Source organism: Heterodontus francisci, chromosome 32 (assembly GCF_036365525.1).
Source record: "Heterodontus francisci isolate sHetFra1 chromosome 32, sHetFra1.hap1, whole genome shotgun sequence".
Taxonomy (NCBI): Eukaryota; Metazoa; Chordata; class Chondrichthyes; order Heterodontiformes; family Heterodontidae; genus Heterodontus; species Heterodontus francisci.
Genome location: NC_090402.1, coordinates 13,830,242 through 13,856,157, shown reverse-complemented (window position 1 = coordinate 13,856,157; position 25,916 = coordinate 13,830,242). Strand labels below are relative to the sequence as shown.

Here is a 25,916-nt window from a genome sequence, read left to right as displayed (position 1 = left end):
AGCCCACAATCCAAAAATGAATTTTTAAAAAACCCTAGAAAGATGACGTGGTTGACTATTAACAGAATACAAACTCCATAAGCTCAAGAAGTCCTTGAGTTGATGAGTTGTGAACCTTAATTTCTGATAATGTGCTGTTCCTCTCACTGTTGATTGAAATACTGCACCGGGTGATGACAATCACTCAATGGACAATGTGAGAGGTTATGTCTGAAATGCAACTTATGACGCAAATTGTCACAACAGCTGCTACATAGTTTTGACAGTAAAATTAGAGGCAGACTAATGCTTCCAGAATTTTAGACTTGGCCATGGCTGTTCTCATTTGTTAGTACTGTATAGTGTTATTGTTCGGCATCAGTCTTGGCTTACACCCCCAAATCATTCCCCTTAATCATTAGGTTCTTGGGCTGCTGGCTTTGTGTTGAGATTGCTTTTGTAATCAGCCAATTTCTGCATCTGTTGAACATTTTTAGTAAGAAGTGCAGTGGAAGCAGATGGAAATTGCCAATCAATTCAGCAGAACAATGGAAAACATTACAACAAGCGTTACTTAAGCCCAGGCAAACATCTGATAATACATAAGCAGAAGTGGGCAACGCACTAGGGAGCCTGTGTGTTGAGAACCAAAATGGATCCAGCAATAGCACCAAGAGGCATTTGTGGTGCAGTGCTTAGCACCGCAGCCTCACAGCTCCAGCGACCCGGGTTCAGTTCTGGGTCCTGCCTGTGCGGAGTTTGCAAGTTCTCCCTGTGACCGCGTGGGTTTCCGCCGGGTGCTCCGGTTTCCTCCCACCGCCAAAGACTTGCAGGTTGATAGGTAAATTGGCCATTGTAAATTGCCCCTAGTGTAGGTAGGTGGTAGGAGAATGGTGGGGATGTGGTAGGGAATATAGGATTAATGTAGGATTAGTATAAATGGGTGGTTGCTGGTTGGCACAGACTCGGTGGGCCGAAGGGCCTGTTTCAGTGCTGTATCTCTAAATAAATAAATAAGTAGCATATTATAATGAAGGAGTGTTATGCATTGAACATACAACACAGAAACAAGCTATTCCGTTCACCTGGTCAATCCCAGTGTTTATGTGCCACATGAGCCTCTTCCTACCCCTCTTCATCCGTCTCAGAATAACCTTTCTCCCTTGTGTGTTTATCTAGCTTCCACTTAAATGCATTTATGCTATTTTGCCTTAAATAATTGACATTCTTTCACATTCGAACCATTCTATGGGTAAAGAAGTTTCTCCTGAATTCCCTATTCAGTTTATTGGGGACTATCTTATGTTTATGGCCTGAGTTTTGGTATCCCCCAGCTGAATATATTTGTACAATTTCTTTACCAGAGGAGCCTTGTAAAGAATCCTTCATAGTGCATAGTCATGGTGCATTATTGTGTCATATGATAGGGTGGAATGGGACATGTGTGGTTTTTAAATTGATTTTCCATTTTTTGTGCTTTCCTCCACTACTTCCTTTCAGGTATTGATCCATGCTAGTGCAAGCATTCCTCCAGTACCTTGCCCAGTGTTCATTCTTCAAGTGGGAGCCCGGACACTGAGGCTTCAATTCCGTGGATTGTTGATCCTGGCATAAGTGCTGCAGTCATCCCTCCACTTCTGACCCCACCCAAGCTCCCTGCCCGAGGGAGTTCACCTAATTGAACTAATGCCAGTGGGCGCCTGCACCTGGAGGAATGCACCTGGGGGCACTCAGCTGCCAGAGGAGACTGGAAGCTGTGGCTTTGGTTGCTGGGTCAAGGCAAGGGAGGAGATGGGGGTAGCAGGGCCCTTCACAGACTGAAGCTGCCAGTGTGCCTATCTGAAAAAGATGCTCATTTTTTGTTTTAAATCAACTGAGATTCAGACCACAGCCTGGGCACAGACCCCTAAGTAAGCCAGAGCTTACAAAGATTTGGGATAGAAAGGGAGAAAATAATTGACAAACTAGCAAAACTAAACAAGAGGGGTAAAGGGTAGTTAGATTGAAAGAAGCAGTGTCCCATAAGGATCAGTGCTGGGACCACTGTTATCCATAATTTACAATAATTATTTGGATTTAGGAACAGGTAACTCAATATCAAAATTTGCAGCTGATGCCAAACTGGGGGGCACAGATAACATTAAGGAAGAAAGCAACATAATACATGAAAATATTAGAAATCTTACAGACTGGGTGGTGAAGTGGTGAGTGAACTTTAATATAGAAAAATGTGAGGTGATGCACTTTGGTAGGAAAAATAGAAACATCACCTTTATCTTAGAAAATAATAAACCGAACGGGCTAGAAGAGCAAAGGAATCTAGGGTAAAGGTGAACAAATTATTAAAAGCAGCTTTGCAGGTCAGCAAAGCAATCCAAAGTGCTAACAAAGCACAGGGATTTATTTCTAGGGGTATAGAATTCAAAAGTGGTGAACCTAAGTGAAACTTGTGGAGGACCCTATTCAGGTTGCACTTAAGCGTACTGTGCACAGTTCTGCTCTCCATAGTATAAAAAGGACACAGACACACTGGGGAAAGAGCAGAAAATGTTTTAGAAGGATGGTACCAAAACTGAGAGATTATCACTTTCGGGAAAGGTTGAACAGGTTGAGACATTTTTCTTTAGAAAAGAAAAGACTTAGATAGAATGAGTTGGGCAGGATGGAGAATATTTCCACTTAGGGGAGAATCCAAAACTAGGGGCCATGAATACAAGATCGTTATTAATAAATCCAATAGGGAGATAAGGAGAAATTTCTTTACTCAGAGAGTGAGTAGAATGTGGAACTTGCTATCACAGGAAGTGTTGTGGCAAATAGCTTAGATACTTTCTGAAGGAAACTAGATGAGTACATGAGAGAAAAGAGAATAGAAAGAAATGCTGAAAGGCTAAGATGAGGTAGATGGAATGGAAGGAGACTTGTGTGGAGTCTAAACACCAGCACAGACCAGTTGGGCCGAATGGCCTGTTTCTGTGCTGTATATGCTATGTAATTCAGTTGGATGTACGAGCTGGTATATCTGTTCTCGGAGTAAACCCTCACCCCTGACTCTTCTATCGGGTAGGGATGAGGAAATTCCCAGCCTAAGAGGCTCCTACTCCAGCAAAGCCCCCTCTTACCTGCTTTCCTTATCATTATGAGAAAGCAAGCCACATACAATATGTTATATCCATGGTCTTGGTGTACAGTACTATGGATTATTACATGGCATTCTAATACACCATAAACAGAGTTTTCCAATCAGCGTCAGCCTTATTAACAAGTTGCAGCTCTATGAAAAGGCAAAGAAATTACAGAAACATCACCTCCCATTGTAACAGGTCACATTCCTGTCCTGCTCTCTACAAACACATTGTGTTCTCAGTGTGCGAGACTGCTGAAACACAAGCACTGCAGCTAGTTTTTCAGTCAAGACCCTGGGCTGGATTTTATGCTCCGTTAGAAGGTGTTTTTTTTGGCGGGGACGGCCTGAGAATCGGCGCAGAGACGTCCGCCACAGAACCCGATGCCGTAATGCCGGTTTCCAATTTTCTCAGAGGCGGCGAAGTTCCATGGTGACACCTCCACCGTAACGCGACAGGATTGTAGTTTATATCGGTTATATACTGTTTTGCATGAAGTTGTATCTAATTTGCCGCGATCCCACCAGGCGTTTGCAATCTGATGCATGACGTGTGGCACTCAAGTACCTTCATTTTCACGTCTTTGAAAAGCTGACGCCACTCAGGCGAGAGTCATCGGAGACTGCGAAGGTTAGGTAAGTTAAGGACATTGCCACTGAGCTCAATCTGCAGATGTGAAGGAAGGAGGGAATTCTGCAAGTGGGTATTGTTGGGGGGGGGGGGGGGGGGTAGGGGGGACCCCTGCAAGTGGATATTGTTGGGGGGGTAGGGGGGACCCCTGCAAGTGGATATTGTTGGGGGGGGGGGGTAGGGGGGACCCCTGCAAGTGGATATTGTTGGAGGGGGTAGGGGGGACCCCTGCAAGTGGATATTGTTGGAGGGGGTAGGGGGGACCCCTGCAAGTGGATATTGTTGAGGGGGGAAGGGAGGACCCCTGCAAGTGGATATTGTTGAGGGGGGAAGGGAGGACCCCTGCAAGTGGATATTGTTGAGGGGGGAAGGGAGGACCCCTGCAAGTGGATATTGTTGAGGGGGGAAGGGAGGACCCCTGCAAGTGGATATTGTTGTGGGGGGAAGGGAGGACCCCTGCAAGTGGATATTGTTGAGGGGGGAAGGGAGGACCCCTGCAAGTGGATATTGTTGAGGGGGGAAGGGAGGACCCCTGCAAGTGGATATTGTTGGGGGGGGGGGGGAAGGGAGGACCCCTGCAAGTGGATATTGTTGAGGGGGAAGGGAGGACCCCTGCAAGTGGATATTGTTGGGGGGGGAAGGGGGGACCCCTGCAAGTGGATATTGTTGGGGGGGAAGGGGGGACCCCTGCAAGTGGATATTGTTGTGGGGGGAAGCGAGGACCCCTGCAAGTGGATATTGTTGGAGGGAAGAGGGGACGCCTGCAAGTGAAAGTTGTTGGGGGGGGAAGGGAGGACCCCTGCAAGTGGATATTGTTGAGGGGGAAGGGAGGACCCCTGCAAGTGGATATTGGGGGGGTAAGGGAGGACCCCTGCAAGTGGATATTGTTGTGGGGGGAAGGGAGGACCCCTGCAAGTGGATATTGTTGAGGGGGGAAGGGAGGACCCCTGCAAGTGGATATTGTTGAGGGGGGAAGGGAGGACCCCTGCAAGTGGATATTGTTGAGGGGGAAGGGAGGACCCCTGCAAGTGGATATTGTTGGGGGGGTAAGGGAGGACCCCTGCAAGTGGATATTGTTGTGGGGGGAAGGGAGGACCCCTGCAAGTGGATATTGTTGAGGGGGAAGGGAGGACCCCTGCAAGTGGATATTGTTGTGGGGGGAAGGGAGGACCCCTGCAAGTAGATATTGTTGTGGGGGGAAGAGAGGACCCCTGCAAGTGGATATTGTTGTGGGGAAAGGGGGAACCCCTGCAAGTGGATATTGTTGGGGGGGGAAGGGAGGACCCCTGCAAGTGGATATTGTTGTAGGGGGAAGGGAGGACCCCTGCAAGTGGATATTGTTGGGGGGGAAGGGGGAACCCCTGCAAGTGGATATTTTTGGGGGGGAAGGGGGAACTCCTGCAAGTGGATATTGTTGTGGGGGGAAGGGAGGGCCCCTGCAAGTGGATATTGTTGTGGGGGGAAGGGAGGACCCCTGCAAGTGGATATTGTTGTGGGGGGAAGAGAGGACCCCTGCAAGTGGATATTGTTGGGGGGGAAGGGAGGACCCCTGCAAGTGGATATTGTTGGGGGGGAAGGGAGGACCCCTGCAAGTGGATATTGTTGTGGGGGGAAGGGAGGAACCTCCACAATCCACATCAGGAGACATCATTAATAGCTTTGCCAATGCTGCTCTCACCACGTGACTGGGGGGGGGGGGGGGGGGGGGGCAACGGCTGCCGTCATTATGCTAAATGGCCACCCGCCTTGTTATCGCGACAGCGTGGCCGCTAACCTTACAGGCAGGACCGCCGCCATTTTAAGCATTTGTCAGTGGGATAATAAAATCCAGCCCCATGACTCCTCCTAGTCACTGATTTTAATCTTTCTTCACTCTGTCTGCCACTGTGTGCAGGAGAAAGAGGGTACAGTGATTCTGACCAAAAAAAAACTTGCATTTTTATCGCGTCTTCCATGACATCCCAAAGCTGATTTAGAGCCAATGAAATCATTCTTAAGTGTGGTCACAATTGTAGGAAATGTGGCAGCCAATTTGTGCACAGCAAGCTCCCACAAATATCAATGCGATAATGACCTGATCATCTGTTTTTGTGATGTTGGTTGAGAGATAAATATTAGCCAGGTCACCAGGGATAACTCCCCTGCTCTTCTTCGAAATAATGTCGTAATGTCTGCCAGAGTGTGCAGACAGTACCTTGCTTTAACAACTGATCAGAAAGACAGCACAGCACTCCCTCAGTACTGCACTGGGGAGTCAGTCTAGATTTTGTGGTTAAATCCTGGAGTGGGACTTGAACCCACAGATCTAGAGATGAGAAAGCTACCCACTGAGTCACTGAAGATATAATCTTATTCTAATTTCTATATAGCTCATTTCGCAAACTTTTGTGCTCCTCAGGATGTTAGTTAAGCAGAATGGAAAACCTATGCACTTTTGACACTTACTGTCAGCATTTATTTTTCCTAGTTTGGGTATATTGTGACTAAGATACAGGGTAAAGCTTCCACTACAATGTCTAAATGACTATTTTGATCCCAATTTCGAAGAGTACCCCTTATTTAGATGTTTAGGTCCAGGGCCTTGAAGGAAAGGTCCTTGACAGTCAGGGCATGGACTGGGGAGGGGAAGGGAAGTCAGGGGCAGGGGAGTCTGAGGTTTCTATGTGGGGTCCAGAGGAGGACTCCTAACTCTGCTGGTCCGTAAGGAATCCAAGACATTTTAAAACTTACTTACCTCTCGGGACTTCTTCTGGCCCCAGTTCCTCCTGGCACCAGGTTCCCTGCGCAGGCTTAGGGTTAAAATTGCAGAGAGGGCCTCAATTACATCATCAGAGCCTGATCTGCATATTTAAAGAGGGACCCTCGCTACCTTCTGCCTAGTGTCCTGCTCTATTGCTCAAAAGAGCAGGCTAGATTGGAACCTGCAGGAAGGCAGTGGCATCGGAGGGGACAAGTCGCTGGGCCCATGCTGGGTTAAAATCTGCCTTCTAGCCTTATGTTATCTCTTAGAGCTGCAGTAAAAAATTGTCAATAAGACTGGCAGGTGAAAATCTGTCTCATTCCCTGGTTTTAGCATTGAAATCAGTTTTGTGAAATATGTTCTTAGGAGGCTGAATTTATTTTCTCACTTAGGATCGCTGGTCGATGTGGGAATCTTTAAAATCCCATTGGTGGAATAAGTCTCTCTCTTGAGGTTTGGCATGGAATGCATTGTTGTGGGAGATCACTTCTCACATCAACTACATCTTACACTGTCATAGACCCTCAAAAACCCAGCTTATGAGGGAGTTTAATCAGCTCAGGAAAAGCCTCCAAAAATAGAAAACCCTGAAAATTCTCCCATGCCAACAAAGGGAACTGTAGGATTGGATTAACTTGGAATTTATGCTCAGTGCCTATTCAACTCTGTCCTCACTTCGATGGTTCCAATAAAGCTTTATGGACTACACAGTTCCAAAGCCCTGCCTGGAATTACAGGAATGTTGTCCACTGAATAATAACACCATTATTGCCTTTACTTATTTCCAGGAGGACAAGTTCATCTCCATCTAACCCTTGTTACATATGCCCTGGACGTACTTGATGCCAATACTAGATTCTCCATACAGAAACACACACATACTGCTCCATGCAGGTTAGGTCAACAATTCTTTGAGAACGAGTATAAATGAATTTGATGAGATTGGATGTAATCACTTTAAATTTTAGAGCTCATTGCAGTAATCACACAAGTGTACTGAGGTACTGAGCTACACAGAGCACTCCGACAAATTGCTGGCCTTTAGAATCCCAGGCAGCTGTGACTATCATTGCAATACTAAGGCATAGGGGGAATGAGGCAACCAGAGGTATGATATAATCAATCACGAGCTGAACCTTAAACAGTCTAGAAACACTCCATGAGCACTCTCACCATGAATGTTTAACACCACATAAATCACAAGATCAAGGTCACTGATACACAACACACACTATAATTCACTAGGTAAAAGTGCAAGACTTGGAATAAATTCAATCTGCCATTCCTTAATGCACTGTCTAAAATCACACTAAACTGATCAAAACAAAAAGCCACCTCATTTACTGTAAATACGCACCATTACTTATATAGTCCACAATGGCCGAGCACATTGAAAGGTGTGTACAGTTCTCTAATGATCACCCAAGCTGCTGAGGGTGGTGGGTTGGTGCTGTAATGATTAAAACTGTACTGTGCTGGAAATGTGCAGCAGAAACTTTAACAGGTTACTTGTCCTCAGTATTTCTCACAAACCCACTGTAAGCGGTTAGGTTCTTTATGAAGCTTGTTGAAGAAACTAAGGCCCTGAAATCACCTTGTGGGATCTTTGGCACACACTGAAAATCCTGAGTTGTTTTTGCAGATGTGATAACTGATTTATTATTTAACACCCCTGCAGAAATAGTGGAGAAGTATTTCAGGTGCATTAAGCCAGCATACTTGTGACAGCCATGGCTCTGTGTTAGCAGTCCTGCCTCAGAGTCACAGGTACAAGAGATTGAGCACATAATTTAGGCTGCCACAGTAGTGAAATAGTGAGGGAGAGCTACGCTGTCGGGATGCTGTTTTTCGTATGAGATGGCCTCTCAAGTGGATCTAAAAGATCCCATGGCATTTCAAAGAAGCGCAGGGGAGTTCTCCCAGTACCCTGGCTAACATTTATTCCTCAACAAATGTCACTGAAAACCAATTATCTGGTTATTTACCTCATGATTGATGTGGGACTTGTCTTTGTGAAAATTGGCTGAACTATTTAAGAAAGAAAAACTTGCCTTTGTATAGCGCCTTTCATAACCTCAGGATGTCCCACTTCACAGCCATTGAAGTGCTTTGAAGTGTAGTCACTGTTGTAATGTAGGACATGCGGCAGCCAATTTGTGCACAGCAAGCTTCCACAAATAGCAATACAACAATGACGAGACAAATCTGCTTTAGTCATGCTAGTCATGGGATAAACATTGGCCAGAATACCAGGGATAGCTCCCTGTTCCTCTTTGAAATAGTGGCCATGGGATCCTTTACATCTACCTGAGAGGGCAAATGGGACCTTAGATTAACATCTCCGAAAGATGGCTAATTCAACAACTAGCCTTATTATTTAGCTCAAAGAGACAAATGGCAGCTATCTGTAAATAATTCTGTTCCGCGTTGTCCACAAATAGTGATTTGACTCCTAAATGTAAAGCAGTTTAACATTATCTTGAGACACATTTAGATACACAATGCCTTTTCGGTTGTCTTTGTGGGGCAAGATTTCCTTTGTATGCAATTTATATAATTAAATCTTTAAGCATTGCAAAGAATTGGTTTACGGTTTGGTTACACACAGCAAGCAGAGGGTGGCACAGTGGTGCAGTGGTTAGCACTGCAGCCTCACAGCTCCAGCGACCCGGGTTCAGTTCTGGGTATTGCCTGTGGAGTTTGCAAGTTCTCCCTGTGACTGTGTGGGTTTCTGCCAGGTGCTCTGGTTTTCTCCCACAGCCAAAGACTTGCCGATTGATAGGTAAATTGGCCATTATAAATTGCCCCTTGTGTAGGTAGGTGGTAGGAGAATTGAGGGAAGGTGGGGATGTGGTTGGAATATGGGATTAATGTAGGATTAGTATAAATGGGCAGTTGATGGTTGGCACAGACTCAGTGGGCCGAAGGGCCTGTTTCAGTGCTGTATGCCTCTATGAAATGATGCCCTGTTGTGGGTTGAGTGCCCATTCCAGACACCCTTCAATATTGGAAGTCCTATTGTAAATGTGTCTTGGTGTTTGCAACCCTGAGCACATCCACACATCCCAGGAAGGCCAATGAGGTGTCCAAACAGTTGCCTTGAAAGCACAATCTAAAGTTAAGGTCAGTAAGAGTTCTGAGTGCAGTAAACAAAGGGCAAAATATAAGAAGAGCAATGTTAGATTTGAAAATCCTCTTCTGTCCAGGCTTATGCTGCCCTATTTTTTTCCAATATTTTGCTTACTACTTGAACTTTGGCACAAAGAACTTGGAGAAAAAGCTATGAACTTGTACATGTCAAGATTTTTGAAGATTTCCTGCTGTACTCAGAGCTGTCAACCTTGCGGAAACTGTTGGGAATGAGATTTATGATTACAAAGAGATGCAGTTTGCATTAAAGATTATTCAGGTTGTGTTTGTCTCTCCTTGTGACCCACTTTGATGTGCGTCTTTGAAGCCACAATGTGTGAGCCTTGATTGGTTTGGACATCACCGGCACGCAAATAAGAACTGTCAGTGCTGATATCTTTACCAGTGAGTATAGATGGTAATGTGTTTGACACTCCATTTAATTGCTCTTTCAGAGAACTTTACAGCCTGAACTTATTTAAGGATGCTGAACCTATCTTGTTCGACCAGACATCAGAAAGACACATAGCAATGTGTCTGTAGCTGGAGTTGACTAGACAAAAGGTTTTTAGTGAAGTCCTGGGATTTTTAACATATTCCTGGTAGGCTGCCCTGGGGGAGGAAGGGGAGTGATGTTCTCACTGGCTGCATTGAGTTTCTTTTCGGCAACAAACAGATGCAGAAATGCTTGTTGTCCACCTTCTGGTTGATTAGATCATTGTGAATGAGACAATTTCTGTTGTGATCTCAGCTGTCTGTAATCTAACCATTAAAAATGATCACTCTAATTTTTCTTCTTGTCTGTTGCCAGTTGGGTTTAGAGTTTGGCTTTCAATGTGTAGCATTGCAAAGGAAAAATAAAATCCTGTTCTGGTTGAATTAAAGGACATTGGTGTTTCCAAACTTAGACGCTTAAAAGCTGTTTTACTGATTTCCCGAATTTTACAAATGGCTCAGAGTTCAGGGGCAAAAGAATCGTGAGTCTTCGGAATTCTCTTCCTCAAAAGGCGGTGGAAGCAAAGTCTTTGAATATTTTTAAGGCAGAGGTAGTTAGATTCTTGATGAGCAAGGGGGCGGAAGGTAATCGGGGGTAGGTGGAAATGTGGAGTAATCAGCTCAGCCATGAACTTGTTGAATGGCGGAGCAGGCTCGAGGGGCCAAGTGGCCTACTCCTGCTCCTAATTCGTATGTTCATGTTGGTGAACAAGAAGGTGATTGTTTTGGTGCACCTAAGTGTGAAGAGTCGGTTATTGGTTTTGTCACTAGTATTACAGGACATCACAGCACAGAAGACCATTTACCCCATCATCCTGTCCCCTGCCCTTTCTGTATATTTTTCATTTTTATTTATAAATAAATAAATATAAATATTCATAAATATTTATCTATTTCCCTTTCCAAAGCTATTATTAATTTTGCTTCCTCCACCATTTATGGTAATGAATTCCATGTCATCCAGATAAAAAATTCCTGACACTTCTCTCTGCCCTTTTACTGATAATCTTAAATTTGTGCCCTCTATTTACTAACACACTGACCAGCGGAAATAGTTTCCCTCTGACTTACCTCATGCTAATCCCTCTTAATTTTGAACAACTTTATCACATCTTCTCTTTCTTTTAATGGAGAGAGCCCCAGCATCTCTCGTCTTTCCTCAGAACTAAAGCCTCATCCTTCCTCTCATTTTTTGCCTGGCAGCAGGAATCCAGGCTGCATGCCAGACTCGGAACGCCAGGTGAGTCCTACTTCAGCTGGGGGGCTGCCAGCGGTGCCTGTTCTCATGCAGTGTACCAGCCCTCTCCAAATTCCCAGCAACTTCAAATGAGGTTGCAATCTTTCTTCAAGTCAGATTTGGTTGGAAGCCGGTGTTTTGTGGTTATTTGATAATATCGCAGCTGGTCCCATCTGCCCGAGTCAGGCAGTGAGAATGCGGCAGAGTTGAGTGTTTAAATCAGATCAGACACACCTCTTAATTACTCTTGGCATTTTTAATATGTTTGTTATTCTCTTTCTTCAAAGTTATGACAGTTTCCACTGTTTTTCAATAAAATCACTTTGATTTTTTTTGTTTATTTACATAAAGGACAGTACAAGAACTTTGTGTACATTTTTATCTGACTCATACTCTCCTCTTTATTTAAACACTGATAAGGCACAGGACAACACGCAGCCTGGTGTGTGTCACATGCAGGACAACATGCAGCCTGGTGTGTGTCACACGCAGGACAACACCCAGCCTGGTGTGTGTCACACACAGGACAACACCCAGCCTGGTGTGTGTCACACACAGGACAACACGCAGCCTGGTGTGTGTCACACGCAGGACAACACCCAGCCTGGTGTGTGTCACACACAGGACAACACCCAGCCTGGTGTGTGTCACACACAGGACAACACCCAGCCTGGTGTGTGTCACACACAGGACAACACGCAGCCTGATGTGTGTCACACGCAGGACAACATGCAGCCTGGTGTGTGTCACACACAGGACAACACCCAGCCTGGTGTGTGTCACACACAGATCAACACCCAGCCTGGTGTGTGTCACACACAGGACAACACCCAGCCTGGTGTGTGTCACACACAGGGCAACACCCAGCCTGGTGTGTGTCACACACAAGGCAACACGCAGCCTGGTGTGTGTTACACACAGGACAACATGCAGCCTGGTGTGTGTCACACAAGGACAACATGCAGCCTGGTGTGTGTCACACACAGGGCAACATGCAGCCTGGTGTGTGTCACACACAGGGCAACACGCAGCCTGGTGTGTGTCACACGCAGGGCAACACGCAGCCTGGTGTGTGTCACATACAAGAAAATAGCTGGAGAACATCACTTTTCAGGTTAACACACCAGTTGGTGTGTCACATATGGAAAAATGCATGTCTGGTGTGCATCATATGTGGCTATCAAATGCTTGTAGCATGTTGCAAGCAGATTGATTGCATTATGTGTGAGGTAACAAGCTAGCGTGCATTACACATGGAATAGTGCACAGGTTGCGTGCATTATGTATAGGTTAGCATAAGGCCTGGCCAGGCCTCCATCAGCAGTAGCATTAATCCAGCAGCAACAGGTAAGACTGAATGAAAAGCTGAAACTGTTCAATGAGGCCGTCAAACAGAAAAAGGAGATGTAAGGGGTTAATGTGAAACTCATTTAGAATAGTCTCTAATTAGTTCTTACGTGGATCAGGTCTATAGAACAAACCTGCCAACATATGAACAGGAGCTGGCCATTCCTGGATGATCAGTACCTTCCCTTTTCTCCACATCCATTGATACACTTACCAAACAAAATCTATCAATCTCAGGCATGATGATTTTAACTGACTCATCAGACGCAGCCTGTCGGGGGAGAGTTCCAGATATCTCCTCCCCTTTGGTTGAACTAATGCTGCCTGATTTCATTCCTAACTGGCCTGGCGCTATTTATCATACACCTTAGGCACAAAAACTAGCAATCCTACTCCAAGGGGCCATAAGAATTGAAATAGGATTTGCTGCACAGATGTTCCTCTGAGGCAGGGATTAAGGTAGATTGTTGGGACAGAAAAGAGGGACTCTCACTTTAAATCTTACTGCAGTAATTGTTCTGCTAACAATTGAATCTGAGGTCGGCTGGAAAAAAGGTTCCAAATATTCTGGGTCCAACAGTGATGTCACTTTCCTTGATTATAATTTTAAAAGAATCTGGGTCCAAAAATATTCTTTTAAAAAGCAATTTTTTGGGGGGAAATGCTTCTCTCATGTGATTTCAGTAGAAATTAAATTGAAATGTTAACCAAAATAATACACACTGATTCAGAAGTATTCCAGGTTCTGATGCATTTATTTACTTACACCTTTGTTCCTTGTTGAATCTTTGCAGTTCATCGGCAAAGTCAAACTGATCCTTGCTCCCTTTGTGGTTCAGTTCTGAAACAAGTGTGTTTATAACTCACCCTTTCATCCAATTGTTTTTTTATTCACATGCATTTTTTGTTCATTTCTGCGATATGAACTGTCTAGGACAGCATTTATTGCCCATCCCTAATTGTCCTTGAGAAGGTGGTGGTGAGTTGCCTTCTTGAACTGCTGCAGTCCATGTGGGGTAGGTACACCCACAGTGCAGTTAGGAAGGGAGTTTCAGGATTTTGACCTAGCAACAGTGAAGGAACGGCGATATAGTTCCAAGTTAAGATGGTATGTGACTCAGAGGGGAGTTTGCAGGTGGTGGTGTTCCCATGCATCTGCTGCCCTTGTCCTTCTAGGTGGTAGAGGTTATGGGTTTGGAAGGTGCTGCTGAAGGAACCTTGGTGAGTTGCTGCAGTACATCTTGTATGTGCCACTGTGTGTCGGTGGTGGAGGAAGTGAATGTTGAAGGTGGCGGATGGGGTGCCAGTCAAGCGGGCTGCTTTATCCTGGATGGCGTTGAGCTTCTTGAGTGTTGTTGGAGCTGCACCTGTCCAGGCAAGTGGAGAGTTTAGTTTAGTTTAGTTTAGAGATACAGCACTGAAACAGGCCCTTCGGCCCACCGAGTCTGTGTCGATCATCAATCACCCATTTATACTAATCCTACACTAATTCCATATTCCTACCACATCCCCACCTGTCCCTATATTTCCCTACCACCTACCTATACTAGGGGCAATTGCTCATGGCCAATTTACCTATCAACCTGCAAGTCTTTGGCATGTGGGAGGAAACCGGAGCACCCGGAGGAAACCCACGCAGACACAGGGAGAACTTGCAAACTCCACACAGGCAGTACCCAGAATTGAACCCGGGTCGCTGGAGCTGTGAGGCTGCGGTGCTAACCACTGCGCCACTGTGCTTTGTAGATGGTGGACAGGCACTGGGGAGACAGAAGGTGAGTTACTCACCACAGAATTCCCACCCTCTGACCTGCTCTTGTAGCCACAGTATTTATGTGGTGCATGTGAATCTGAGGAGTGGGGTGCTGCGGGGCCAGGGGGAGAGAAGGGAGATGGTGCAAGGTCTACAAGTCACCAGATGCAGCTGTAAGTAGTCCCGCTGTAAAGTGGTGGCAATCTCGGGTTGCAATCCTCATGCGCTAACTTAAAGTGGGGGGAGGTCAGTGCTGTGGAATGGACCAGTTTCCTATTTCACATGACCCATATCAGCGTCAGACATTCCCAGCTCATTGACAGCACAGGTTAGTTACAGAGCAACAAGCTTATGCTACACCTCAACAGGGTACCTCAAACCCAAACTCAGAAGAGACGCCTACTGTATTAGTGGATATCTCCAATGCTTGCATCCTTGTGACCTCTTGGAGTGATATTAACAAGCTAGTGCCAGCTTTGGAGCAGTTTTCTGCTGTGTGTCCATAACCATCGAGTTAGGTTGAACTTGCTCTTAGCTCATTTGATTTAAAATGTTTATAGCTGGCAGAAATGGAAACCTCCATTGCTTCGGTCTGGGGTGGATTCAAACTCTGGCCCGGGAGATGAATATTTGTGGCATCCTAATCCATCAGCCAATCGCCTACTCACCCCATTATAATTCAGAAGGAATTTTGTTCATGTGAAGTGCGATGTTTTTCCTCTTCCTGAACTGCCTGTTTGTTTACTGTTAGGTACACAGTCTTTCCATCGGGGTCACTGAGGATCTTAGATTCAAGAGCATCTGACAGCGGCCTCTACAGATGTTCTGCTATAAACAGAGCAGGAAACGCCTCGTTGACATTGCAACTCATTGTTCATGGTGAGAATTATTTATCCCTGTTTCATTTTCTCCTTTTGCTTTCCTGCCTTCTTGACTCATATTTGGGGTTTGCTTCCACAGCTGCTGGCTGATCTCTGGTACCTCGTCCAAGTTATTGCTCTTGTACTAGTCGAGACATTTGATCCCAGATTTTGACAAGTTGGCAAAAAATGGATGGTGTTGCCTTAAGGCCCGGGCTCAGTTGTAGCTGTAGTGGCCATGCTGAATTTTGCATGGGCAGTCCCTCGCCTTAATCTGAATAGACTACCAAGATATGAAAGGTTAGTCTGGAGAGCTTGGACTGCAGTTGAGGAGTGTAAAATTCTTAAAAGGCCGCAGCTCACATTAAAGGGAAAGTCCTTGTTAAGGTAAAGTGGACTAATTGTTCGCAATCTTTCAGGTTGAGACGTTAAACTGAGGTCCTGTTTGCCCTCTCAGGTACACTGTAAAAGATCCTATGGTACTATTTCGAAGGAGAGCAGGTGTGGAGTGGGGTGGTTATCATAGAGTCATAGAGAGTTATACAGCACAGAACCAGGCCCTTCGGCCCATCGTGTTTGTGTCGGCCATACAGTACCCAACTATTCCAATCCCATATTCCTGCACTTGGCCCATAGCCTTGTATGCTATGGCGTTTTAAGTGCTCATCTAAATACTTCTTAAATGTTGTGAGGGTTCCTGCCTCCACCACCCCTTCAGGCAGTGCGTTCCAGATTCCAACCACCCTCTGAGTGAAAATATTTTTCCTCAAATCCCCTCTGAACCTCCTGCCCCTTACCTTAAATCTATGCCCCCTGGTTATTGACCCCTAAGGGAAGAAGTTATCTCCGCTGTCCCGCCCAATATTTATCTCAACCAACATCAATAAAATCAGATGATCTGGTCATTATCACTTTGCCGTTTTTGGGAGCTTGCTGTGCACAAATTGGCTGCTGCATTTCCTACATTGCAACAGTAATTGCTCTTTGAAAAGTACTTCATTGGCTGTAAAATGCTTTGGGATATCCAGAGATCATGAAAGGCACTATATAAAATGTAATTCTTTCTATTACACTGGAGACAGGCGAGCAGCACTGCTCCCTTTGGTGATGGAGGGTCGGACGTCCTGCTGCAGGAGGGGCACCAGAGCAGGTTCACTTTGCGTGTGGCTGAAAGCCAGCCTCCAGTAAAAACACAGCTGCAGGCTGCAAGGAGGAAGTTGCTGGCCGAGTCAGTACAGTCACCTCAGTCCTCTGTATCTGTGGCAAACGTGGAAGACAATGGAGCGTGTGCTCTTCACTTTTGTACCAATTTTGTGGGGCTGAATGAGAATGACACAAGCCTCGGGTAGGAACGACGCACCTTCTGAGATGTATGGTTTAAAGCTTTGTACGCTACCTTTGCTTTTTTGAACACTCTCTTTCATTGTACCAAACCTGGATGGGGCACATTGCTAGTGGCAGAGCGGGTGGATGTAGGGCCAGCAAATAGATGTGCAGGCTTTCAGGCTGAGGTTGTCCTCTGTCATTAACATCAAGGTTAGTGCTGGTGTCTTCAGACCATGATGGTTCCTTGGATTTGTCATCAGTAAGAAGGTATCTCATGGTGTAGAATATAGGAGTTATTGGACAGATTGGATGTAGGGAGAATCTTTGCAGAAACCTTTCTCAGGAGACACAATCATGAGGGGGCTGGACGGAGAAGATGGGGAGAAACTGTTCCCATTGGGGGAAGGGTCGAGACCCAGAGGACACCGATTTAAGGCGGATGGCAACAGAAGCAAAGGCGGCATGAGGAAACACTTTGGGATCAGGAATGCACTGCCTGAGAGTGTGGTGGAGGCAGATTCAATCATGGCTTTCAAAAGGAATTGGATAATTACCTGAAGAGAAAAAATTTGCAGAGCTATGGGGAAAAGGCGGGGGGAGTCGGACTAATTTAGCAGCTCTTACAGAGAGCTGGCATGGACATAATGGGCCGAATGGCCTCCTTCTGTTCTGTAACCATTCTCTGATTCTATGAATAGGCTGGGTAGAGCCCATGGTATTAATGAACCAAATGACATTTTCTTATTCCATTCTCTCTCGTCGTTTTCCTCTTTCTAGTTCCTCCCAAAATCCATCTTTCACATGATCTCCTGAAGGCGATTGCAGGTCAGTCCGTTGACCTGCCCTGCCTGGCACATGGCGACCCAACTCCTAAAATAAGGTGGTACAAAGGCGACGAAGCCCTGCTGCAAGGTGCCAGAGATTCTCTGGATGGACCTGATGGCTCAATCAGCATTGCAGACGTGGAGCTTTCTGATGCTGGGATGTACCGTTGTGTTGCGACCAATAGCGCGGGGCACGATGTGACCGAAATGACATTGGTGGTGTTGGGTAAGTGTGCATTGGAACCATTTATATCACAACTACAAGATGTGTTCCATTTTGGACAGCAAAAATGTAGGGGCTGGACTACGTCCGCAGTTAGGTTCCCTCGTGGTAGCCATACTAAGAGCTGCACTAAGGCTGGGACTAGTTTAGGTTCTGGATGTTGCCCCTGACTTTTTTTTTGGCCTCGGACTGAATAGTGAAGAATGACCAAAATCAAAATGATCAACCAGAGGAGTGGAATCAGTGGGGTGGATTTTAACTTGCCAAGATTAATGTCAACAGGGTGATAATAGTCTCTAAATGGAGTTGATAGACCTACTGACCATTAACTGCAATGATTGGCTCGCTGACTCTTTCCCAGGGGCCTACTGTTGGGTGGTCAAAGCACCTCCCATTTCAGGCGGTAGGTCAAATTGGGGTCCTATGGCCATTTTCATTTGGAGTGTGCATCGTGCTGCCTCTGACCAGTTACAGTGGCGAAGAGGACCCAGAATGTTAAGTTGGAAATGATATTTTTGGGCCAGGAAGAGCAGGATTGTTCCTGTGGGCCATTGCCATCCCAGGCTTCCCATTACCGCCCACCGACTCACCTTGCTGCTGGCCTGCATTGAGACGCCCACTTGGAGGCCTCAGTCCATTGATTCCATTGAAATGAGAGTCAAAATGGAAATGGCTGCGGCCTCTTTTCTTCCAGAATTCAAAATCGCCCCCAGTGTCTTCCTGAGGCACTCACACTCTCCGCAGCAACTAGCTACCGATCACCATTTGCAAAGGTGCTGCAAACTGCTTTCATTTTACCCGCGTGGCCAGGACAAGTGCAAGATGCAGGAAGACACAAGTGAGACAACATAATTTAAAACAAAATAGATTCCATCCTCCAAAAAAAATTTAAATCTTCTATATTTATACTACGATAAGCTTGAATTGATGCTTGGTCAGCATAGAGCCTGCCTCTTGCACCACTTTGAGCCATTTTCCAGCCATTTACTGCAGATTGTTTTGGTGAAGGCAAAAGCTTGTTAGGCCGCAGTGCTGTGCCAGGTATCGGTAGTGGCTTCGCGGCTGGCACTCTGGCTTCTGAGCTGGACGGTTGTCGGTTCAAGTCCCACTCCAAGACGTGAGGTGCAGACATACAGTACCCGCTGAGTGAATGCTGGAGGTGTTACCCTTTGGGTGAAGTATTAAACTGAGGCCCTGTTGATCCTCATATGTGGACATAAAAGGTGTCATGGTGCTATTTTGAAGAAGAGCCGGTGTCCTGGCCAATATTTATCCCTCAATCAACATCACAAAAACAGATGATCTGGTCATTATCACATTGCTGCTTGTGGGATCTTGCTGTGTGCAAATTGGCTGCTGCGTTTCCCACATTACAACAGTAACTACACTTCAAAAGTACTTAATTGGCTGTAAAGCGCTTTGGAATGTCCTACAGTCATGCGAGATGCGATATAAAAGCAAGTTGTTTTTTTTCAATAGTCTTTCATGTTTCATTAGAACCGCCGTTTTTTGATGAAGGTGCTGCCCCATTCGATGCCGAACAGGAGCGATTGGCCAGAGAAAAAGTCACGCTTCCCTGCCCAGCCAATGGTGAGAGTCCGTTTTCTGTCCAAATTATTAGGAACAGTAGCTCCGATTTTAATCTGGGCCGAGAGACAAGAGTGGGGCCAATGGTCGGGGAAAGGGGAGTTAGCGGCAGGCTTATGCTAACTGGCCAAGGCCTCGTTACCATAGCAACGGAGTGGCTGCCCCCAAACCTGGTGAGAATAAAATGGAGGCCGGCAGGTTGCGAGCGGCAACAGGCTGTTGCCAGGGACCCTCGCGAGGTGTCACTGGCAGCCAGGAAGTGCATTATGAAGGAGCCCAGGCAGGAGGGGCTGAAAGATTCCTTGTTCAAAAGCAACTCCTTCTCCTCCTGCGGCATTGAAATAAATGCTAATATTACTTTGGTTATGTGAAGAGACTAGATCAGCTGCAATTGTTCTCCTTATGGCAGAGAAGGTGAAGTGGAGATTTAATAGAGGTGTGAGAGATTTTGATACTTTAGGGAGAAACTGTGTTCACCGACAGGAGGGTCAGTCCTAGAGGGCACAGAATTTAAATTTACAAGGTATTTATAGCACAGAAACAGGCCATTCATCCCAACATGTCCATACTGGTGTTTATGCTCCACACAAGCCAAGATAACTGTCTGAAACCAGGGGGGAGATAAGGAGAATTTTTTTTAACGTAGAGAGTTGTTGTGATCTGAAAGGCACTGCCTGAAAGTAGGGTGCAAGCAGCAACTCCAAAAGGGAATTGGATAAATCCTTGTTTACAGAGCTATGGGAAATTAGGAAGAGAGTGGGACTCATTGGAAAGCTCTTTCAAAATACAGGCACGAGATACCAAACATGCTGGAAGATTCTATGATCACAGCAATAAACTTACTCAAATAACGGGAATCACCGTTATACCTTAAAGTTTTCTTAGGCAGTCCCTCGGTATCGAGGATGACTTGCTTTCATAATAAAAGCAAAATACTGCAGATGCTGGAAATCTGAAATAAAAACAAGAAATGCTGGAAATCCTCAGCAGGTCTGGCAGCATCTGTGGAGAGAGAAGCAGAGTTAACGTTTCAGGTCAGTGACCTTTCATGACTTGCTTTCGCTCTGGTTTGATGGGTTCTGAGATGGCTGACAAGTCTAGTGTGTGATGTGCAAACTCTGCCACATGAGGGGCAGGTGGTGCTTTAAGGCTCCAGTAGATGAGTAGTTTGGAGGTTTGTGTGCTCCTTCCGACGCCTTGACTTCGCCTCTGCGTGTTCCCGACCAAGTCCTTCGAGGTGTACTATGCCTTCCCGAATGAGCTTTCTCCAGCTAGGACCGTCACGAGCCAGGGACTCCCACTTGTTGACGGTGGTGTTTGATCTCTTTAGGGATGCGTTGAGGTCACGACCAAAATAAACCCTAAACTACTAAACAATTTTTCATCAATGTTAATATTTTGATTGTGCTTGACTTTAGCTCCTTATTTTTCTCCCACTGCACTTTGTGACTTCTATTTCCATGTAATTAATTGCTTGCTTCTTGCATTTTAATGTTTAAAATCTTTTCCTTCCCTTTGTTCTTTTGCCTCTTGGTTCCCACTGTCTGTTTGTAGGCAGGAGCAGCTTTATTGTTTAAAGCGATGGCCAAGTCAGTTTTTGCAGACTGTCAGGATCTGAATTTACACTGTGGTAAACTAGTGAACAAACACTCAACAAGATTTCAGTGCTCCTCCAATTCTGGCCTCTTACACATCCCGATTTTAATCACTCCATCATTGGCAGCTGTGCCTTCAGTTGCCTGGGCCCTAAGCTCTGGAATTCCCTCCCTATACCTTTCCATCTCTACCTCTTTCCTCCTCTAAAACCCATCACTTTGACCGAACTCTGGTTACCTGTCCTAATATCTCCTTTTATGGTTCGGTGCCAAATTTCGTTTGATAATCGCTCCTGTAAAGCGTCTTGGGAATGTTTTACTACATTAAAGGCACTATATAAATGCAAGTTATTATTTGTCTGGAATTCCTCTCACTATTATCATCGAGTTGTATTAACCAGAGGGTTAAACTTCCCCACCACAACCCCTGTTCAACTAGCAGAGAGGAATTTCAGGTGAGCACATTAAACATTCGTACAACTTAATTTCAGGGCCATCATCACAATTGTGAATTTGTAAGACTGAACCAATTCAAACACAGAAGGAGACCTTTTGGCCCATCATATTTGTGCTAACTGTTTGCCGGACTCTTGCTGTCAAAGCTCCAGATCCATGTAAATGTAAACGAGATGCATTCAAAACACAGGTCTCCTCAATGCATTGTGTAATCATAATCTAAACGTACATTTAAAACTGTTCATATATTTGGAAAAAATATATACAATGCGCTAACATGTCGTCAAAATTCATTTCTTTAATTCTGGCTTCAAGCTCCTTCATTTCATGAGATTTAAAAGGAAGTCTATACTTTTTAATTGGTTCAAATCCCATCCTGAATAAAAATACATTTGAACCTGAGACATGACTAAGGAAAAAGGATAGATGGTTTCTTATTTCTGACTATAGCCTGAGGCCTAAAAGGGTTTCACTAAACTAGCCCGATTGTCATTTAAAGATACATAAATGGCCAGTGTACCCGTCCCATCTCAAAACATGTTTTAAGTTAATGAGGAGCTTGTGTAAAAAAACTGTCTGATAAAAACTAACTCCTTGGGCTGGGTTTTGCGTGTTAGGTCAGGATCCTCCGACCCCATGCTGTGTCAGAAGCTGTCACCATTTTGCCTGACTTGACCAATTAGTAGCCAGAGGGCGCACTCACTGACCAATTAAGAATGGTGGGTGGGCGGGCTCTCAAAGCTGGAGGGCGAATAGGAAGCCGTCCAGCATGGGAGGAGCCTGCCGTGTCAGGTAAGGGAGAGAGCGGGTGCCTCCATCTTGAGGTGCCCCCTCAGCAACTTTAACAAACCTGAAATAGAAAATAGCCACAGCTGCTGGATCACCATTGTGGAGGGAAAACCTCCACAGGGCAGCCTGTGGTAAAGGCTGGCTATCTGACCTGAACCCGACGGGACCTGATGACATGTGTCGAGTTTGGGTCAGGTCAGGTCACATTTCCGGGTCCAGTGCTCGGGTTGGGTCAGGCCGGGTCGGACATGCTCTATCACAGGTAAGTGGCTCCAATGTTAGTTTAATTTTTCGACTAGAAAGGTGGCGTTGTTACAGTTATTTTAAGCTTGTGCAGATCAGCAAGAAAGTGAAAAATGGAAGGTTTGTTAACTGATGGTCGGGTCGGGTCAGGTCGGGTGCGGGAAAAAGTGGAAGGACTCGGGCCGGGTCGGGCAAGGGGTCGTATGTGGTTCTGTCGGGCTCGAGCCAGGTTTTCTTTTACAGACCCGAGCAGGCCTTTAGCGTGTGGCCGTACCTGTAGCCAAGTAAACAAGGGAGGGGACCTCAAAGATCTCCTGGAGGGCTGGCCCCCTGGTCTGCCACCAGGAGGCTGCCTCCAGGCAACTGCCATGCTCCGATGCCACGGGGGGCTTGCAGGCCCACTGGAACATTCCAGTTGGCCTCTGATCATTGGTCTTCGTTAACCTTATCTCAAGAAGCTCCCCACCACTTGTGGGCGAGTAACCGTTCTGCCCCCAAACCAGTCTTCAGCAAAATGGCTCGGGATAGGAATGGTGTCAGCAAACCGGCATGCCGGCCGGTGGCACCAAATTACATGCCCGCCCATCTCCGTTCTCACCCCCATATCAGGGTGAAAATTCTGCCCCTTGTATCAGCCTCTAGACTAGTGATTTACCAAGCATGACAAGCCTGCTTGTCTAAACCTCTCATAAATTTTGTGCTTTTCAAGATAATGGATATTAACGCTGGGGAATGGAACTGTTTCCAATTTCAGGCCCAAAACTCTGGAATTCCCTCCCTAAAGCTCTCCACTGCTCTCCCTCCTTTAAACCTGGCCCAGATTTTACCCGTAACTTCCTCCTCTTTTATATCCCAGTGCTCTTGCGATAAAGACCAATATTCCATTTGTCTTTTTGATTAGTTTTTGTATCCTGGACACCCAAATCCCTTAGGCTACTGCACATTTCCTACTCTCTCGCTATTAAGAAAATAATCCGATTTGTCTTTCTTGGGTCCAATTGGATGATCTCGTACTTCTCCACAATGAAATCCATCTGGCACATTTTTCCCACACACTTAGTATGTCTATGGTCCTTTGTAATAAAAACAGAAAGTGCTGGAAATACTCAGCAGGTCTGGCAGCATATATTTTATATTTTATTTATTTAAAATAAAAATATATATATATGCTGCCGCACCTGCTGAGTATTTCCAGCACTTTCTGTTTTTATTATGTAGAGAGAGAAACAGAGTTAATGTTTCATGTCTGTGACCTTTTCTCATCAGGCCCTTTGTAACTTGCTGTTCCCATCTACACACTTACTGTGACTCCTAATTTAGTGTCATGTATGTATAAGCTGATCAAACATTTTCCGTATACCAATTGAATCCCTTTATTAATGTACCCTCATGATACCTGTAATTTTCTTGAGCTTTTCTGTTTATATATCCCCAGGAACTCCTCCACCAGCTATACACTGGCTACAGAATGGGTTAGACCTGCAGGGTAATGAACCAGGAATTTCAATACTGGAGGATGGCTCACTTCTGATTGATTCAGCTTCACCCTACGACAGTGGGGATTATTTGTGTATTGCAACGAATGAGGCTGGTTCTTCCAAAAGAAAATATCGATTGAAAGTCCGAGGTAAATAGTTAAGCTGTCTTAATGAACCATTATCGTGCTGGATAAGCTGAAAGAGACTGTTGAAGAAATAGAGAGACTGGGATCTGAACTCAGTTCCCTCGCCAAGTGTCCAAATGTTTGGCACATGGCATTTCTAATGGCACAAATGGCCTGTGCTGTCTCATGGCATCAAAAAAAGTATTTCTGGAAGATAATAGCTGTAACGTATGGTGTCCCAGTAGCTTGGAAACATCTAAACACTGACATCCAACTAGAAGGTTGTGAGTTTGGAGCCCCGAGATTAGTCTGCCACTCCAAGTCACTTGGCTAAGTTTGGGGAGTTGCATTCGATTTTGGCCACATGGTAGAGCTGGAGTTTGTGGTGTTCTTTCTGGCTGGCAGGAGTGAGGCTAATTATATTACCTGGCTGAACTTTGCTTGGACTATACTTTGAATTAGCTTGTCTGTAAGTTATATTGAAAGCTGGCACATGCTGCAGCCCAGACTGTTTCCGGCATTACTGGACTCGAGCTTATTAAGGGTATTGTTCTCACTGTACATTTTTATGGCTGATTGAACGTCAGAATTTTGTGATGCACTGTTTAAAGCTTTCTATGATGTGGTAGCTAAAAGAATGCCTTTACAGGGTGAGCAGTGGAGGAGTTTACTGGAGTGCCAGCACACACTGTACAGTGCAAATTCACCTCCACAATCTTACTCAAAGTTCCCAATCTGAACCATTCATTGGTGGTGCAGTTTTCAGTAAAGTTCTTGGAACAGGTTATTTTTCCCATCCTGTCTACCACGACAGCCAGGGGACTCCCTTGAAAAGTGAGAGAGGAAAGTATTAATATCATTCCAAAAAACGGGTTAATAAAAAATAACAGATCCAAGTCCACTATTACCATCAACAACATTATTGTGCACATGGCCTTTCGATTCTCAGCCAGCTCTGGAATTTAAAGCCTCTTGGTGGAGATTACCAGCTCCCATTGCAAGCAATTTCTGCTGGATCTGAAATACTGCTGAGATTATCTGAGTCAATGAGTAGAAGTTAAAAGGCAACCTATTGTCCAACAGTTTTAAACAATAAAGTTTGAGAGCAGATATGTTGAATTTCACTGAAGTGAAATGAAAATTAAGTGAAACCAGGAGGACTCTCACTCCAGTACCTTCCTGCACCAACTGCTTTGTTCAGTCCTTTTTGTGCTGTAGGGAAGTTTTTGGTGTGGCAGCAACACCCAAGTTACTGCATTGTTTCTATTGATTTGAATGTTTGATCTTCCTCCCTTCTTCTGTCCATTTCTTTTGTTCCAGCTCCCCCTGAGATTCGGCATAATGACCGAATGCAGAACATCACAGCATTGGTTCACCAGCCATTGATGTTGGAGTGTGAAGCCAGCGGCACCCCGACACCAACCATCAGTTGGTACAAAAATGAGCAGAAGGTATATGTGGGCAGTCAGTGTTCTTAAAATGGGCCAGTTTTTAATAGAGCTGGGGAGAGGTAGGGTGATAACATGGTATGAAAACACCTTACTGCGTAGTGATATGCCAGTTCAATCCTTCTGGAGATTGCATTCCTGGTTCTAGCCATTGTGTGAAGTGAAAGCCAGGAAGGGTGTTATGGTGCCCTCCTAGTGACTACTTACTGAACAACTTGTCAATGGCCAAGATGATTTGGTGAGGCTTTGGTATATGATACAGGGAATACTGAGGAAGGGTTTGGGAAAATTTAGGGAAAATTAGTATGCACCTCTCCTCACCTGAAGGCAGTGACTTGTGCTGAGCCTGGGAACTGGTTATACCAATGCCAAGTGATCATTCTTGGTGCAGTTTCCTAGACTGTAAGTGTTAATGGGCTACTGATTCATGGAAAGGGACGGCACCACAGCTGAGCCCCATCCAGACATCTGCACGTATGTTTTCTAACAGGTCTCATCGGGTGTCACCCCAGGACTCGGCTTTCTAG

General features: G+C 45.4%; 1 protein-coding gene across 1 annotated transcript in view; it reads left to right on the top strand.

The window, feature by feature from the left end:
- The window catches only part of LOC137347460 (hemicentin-1-like), a 331,927-nt gene that overhangs the window by 113,369 nt on the left and 192,642 nt on the right, over positions 1–25,916 (top strand). Inside the window, exons 23-27 of the mRNA XM_068011904.1 lie at positions 15,187–15,314; positions 17,399–17,671; positions 19,166–19,258; positions 23,774–23,965; positions 25,262–25,392. Coding sequence (XP_067868005.1) covers positions 15,187–15,314; positions 17,399–17,671; positions 19,166–19,258; positions 23,774–23,965; positions 25,262–25,392 — 817 coding nt within the window. The remainder of the gene's footprint in view (positions 1–15,186; positions 15,315–17,398; positions 17,672–19,165; positions 19,259–23,773; positions 23,966–25,261; positions 25,393–25,916) is intronic.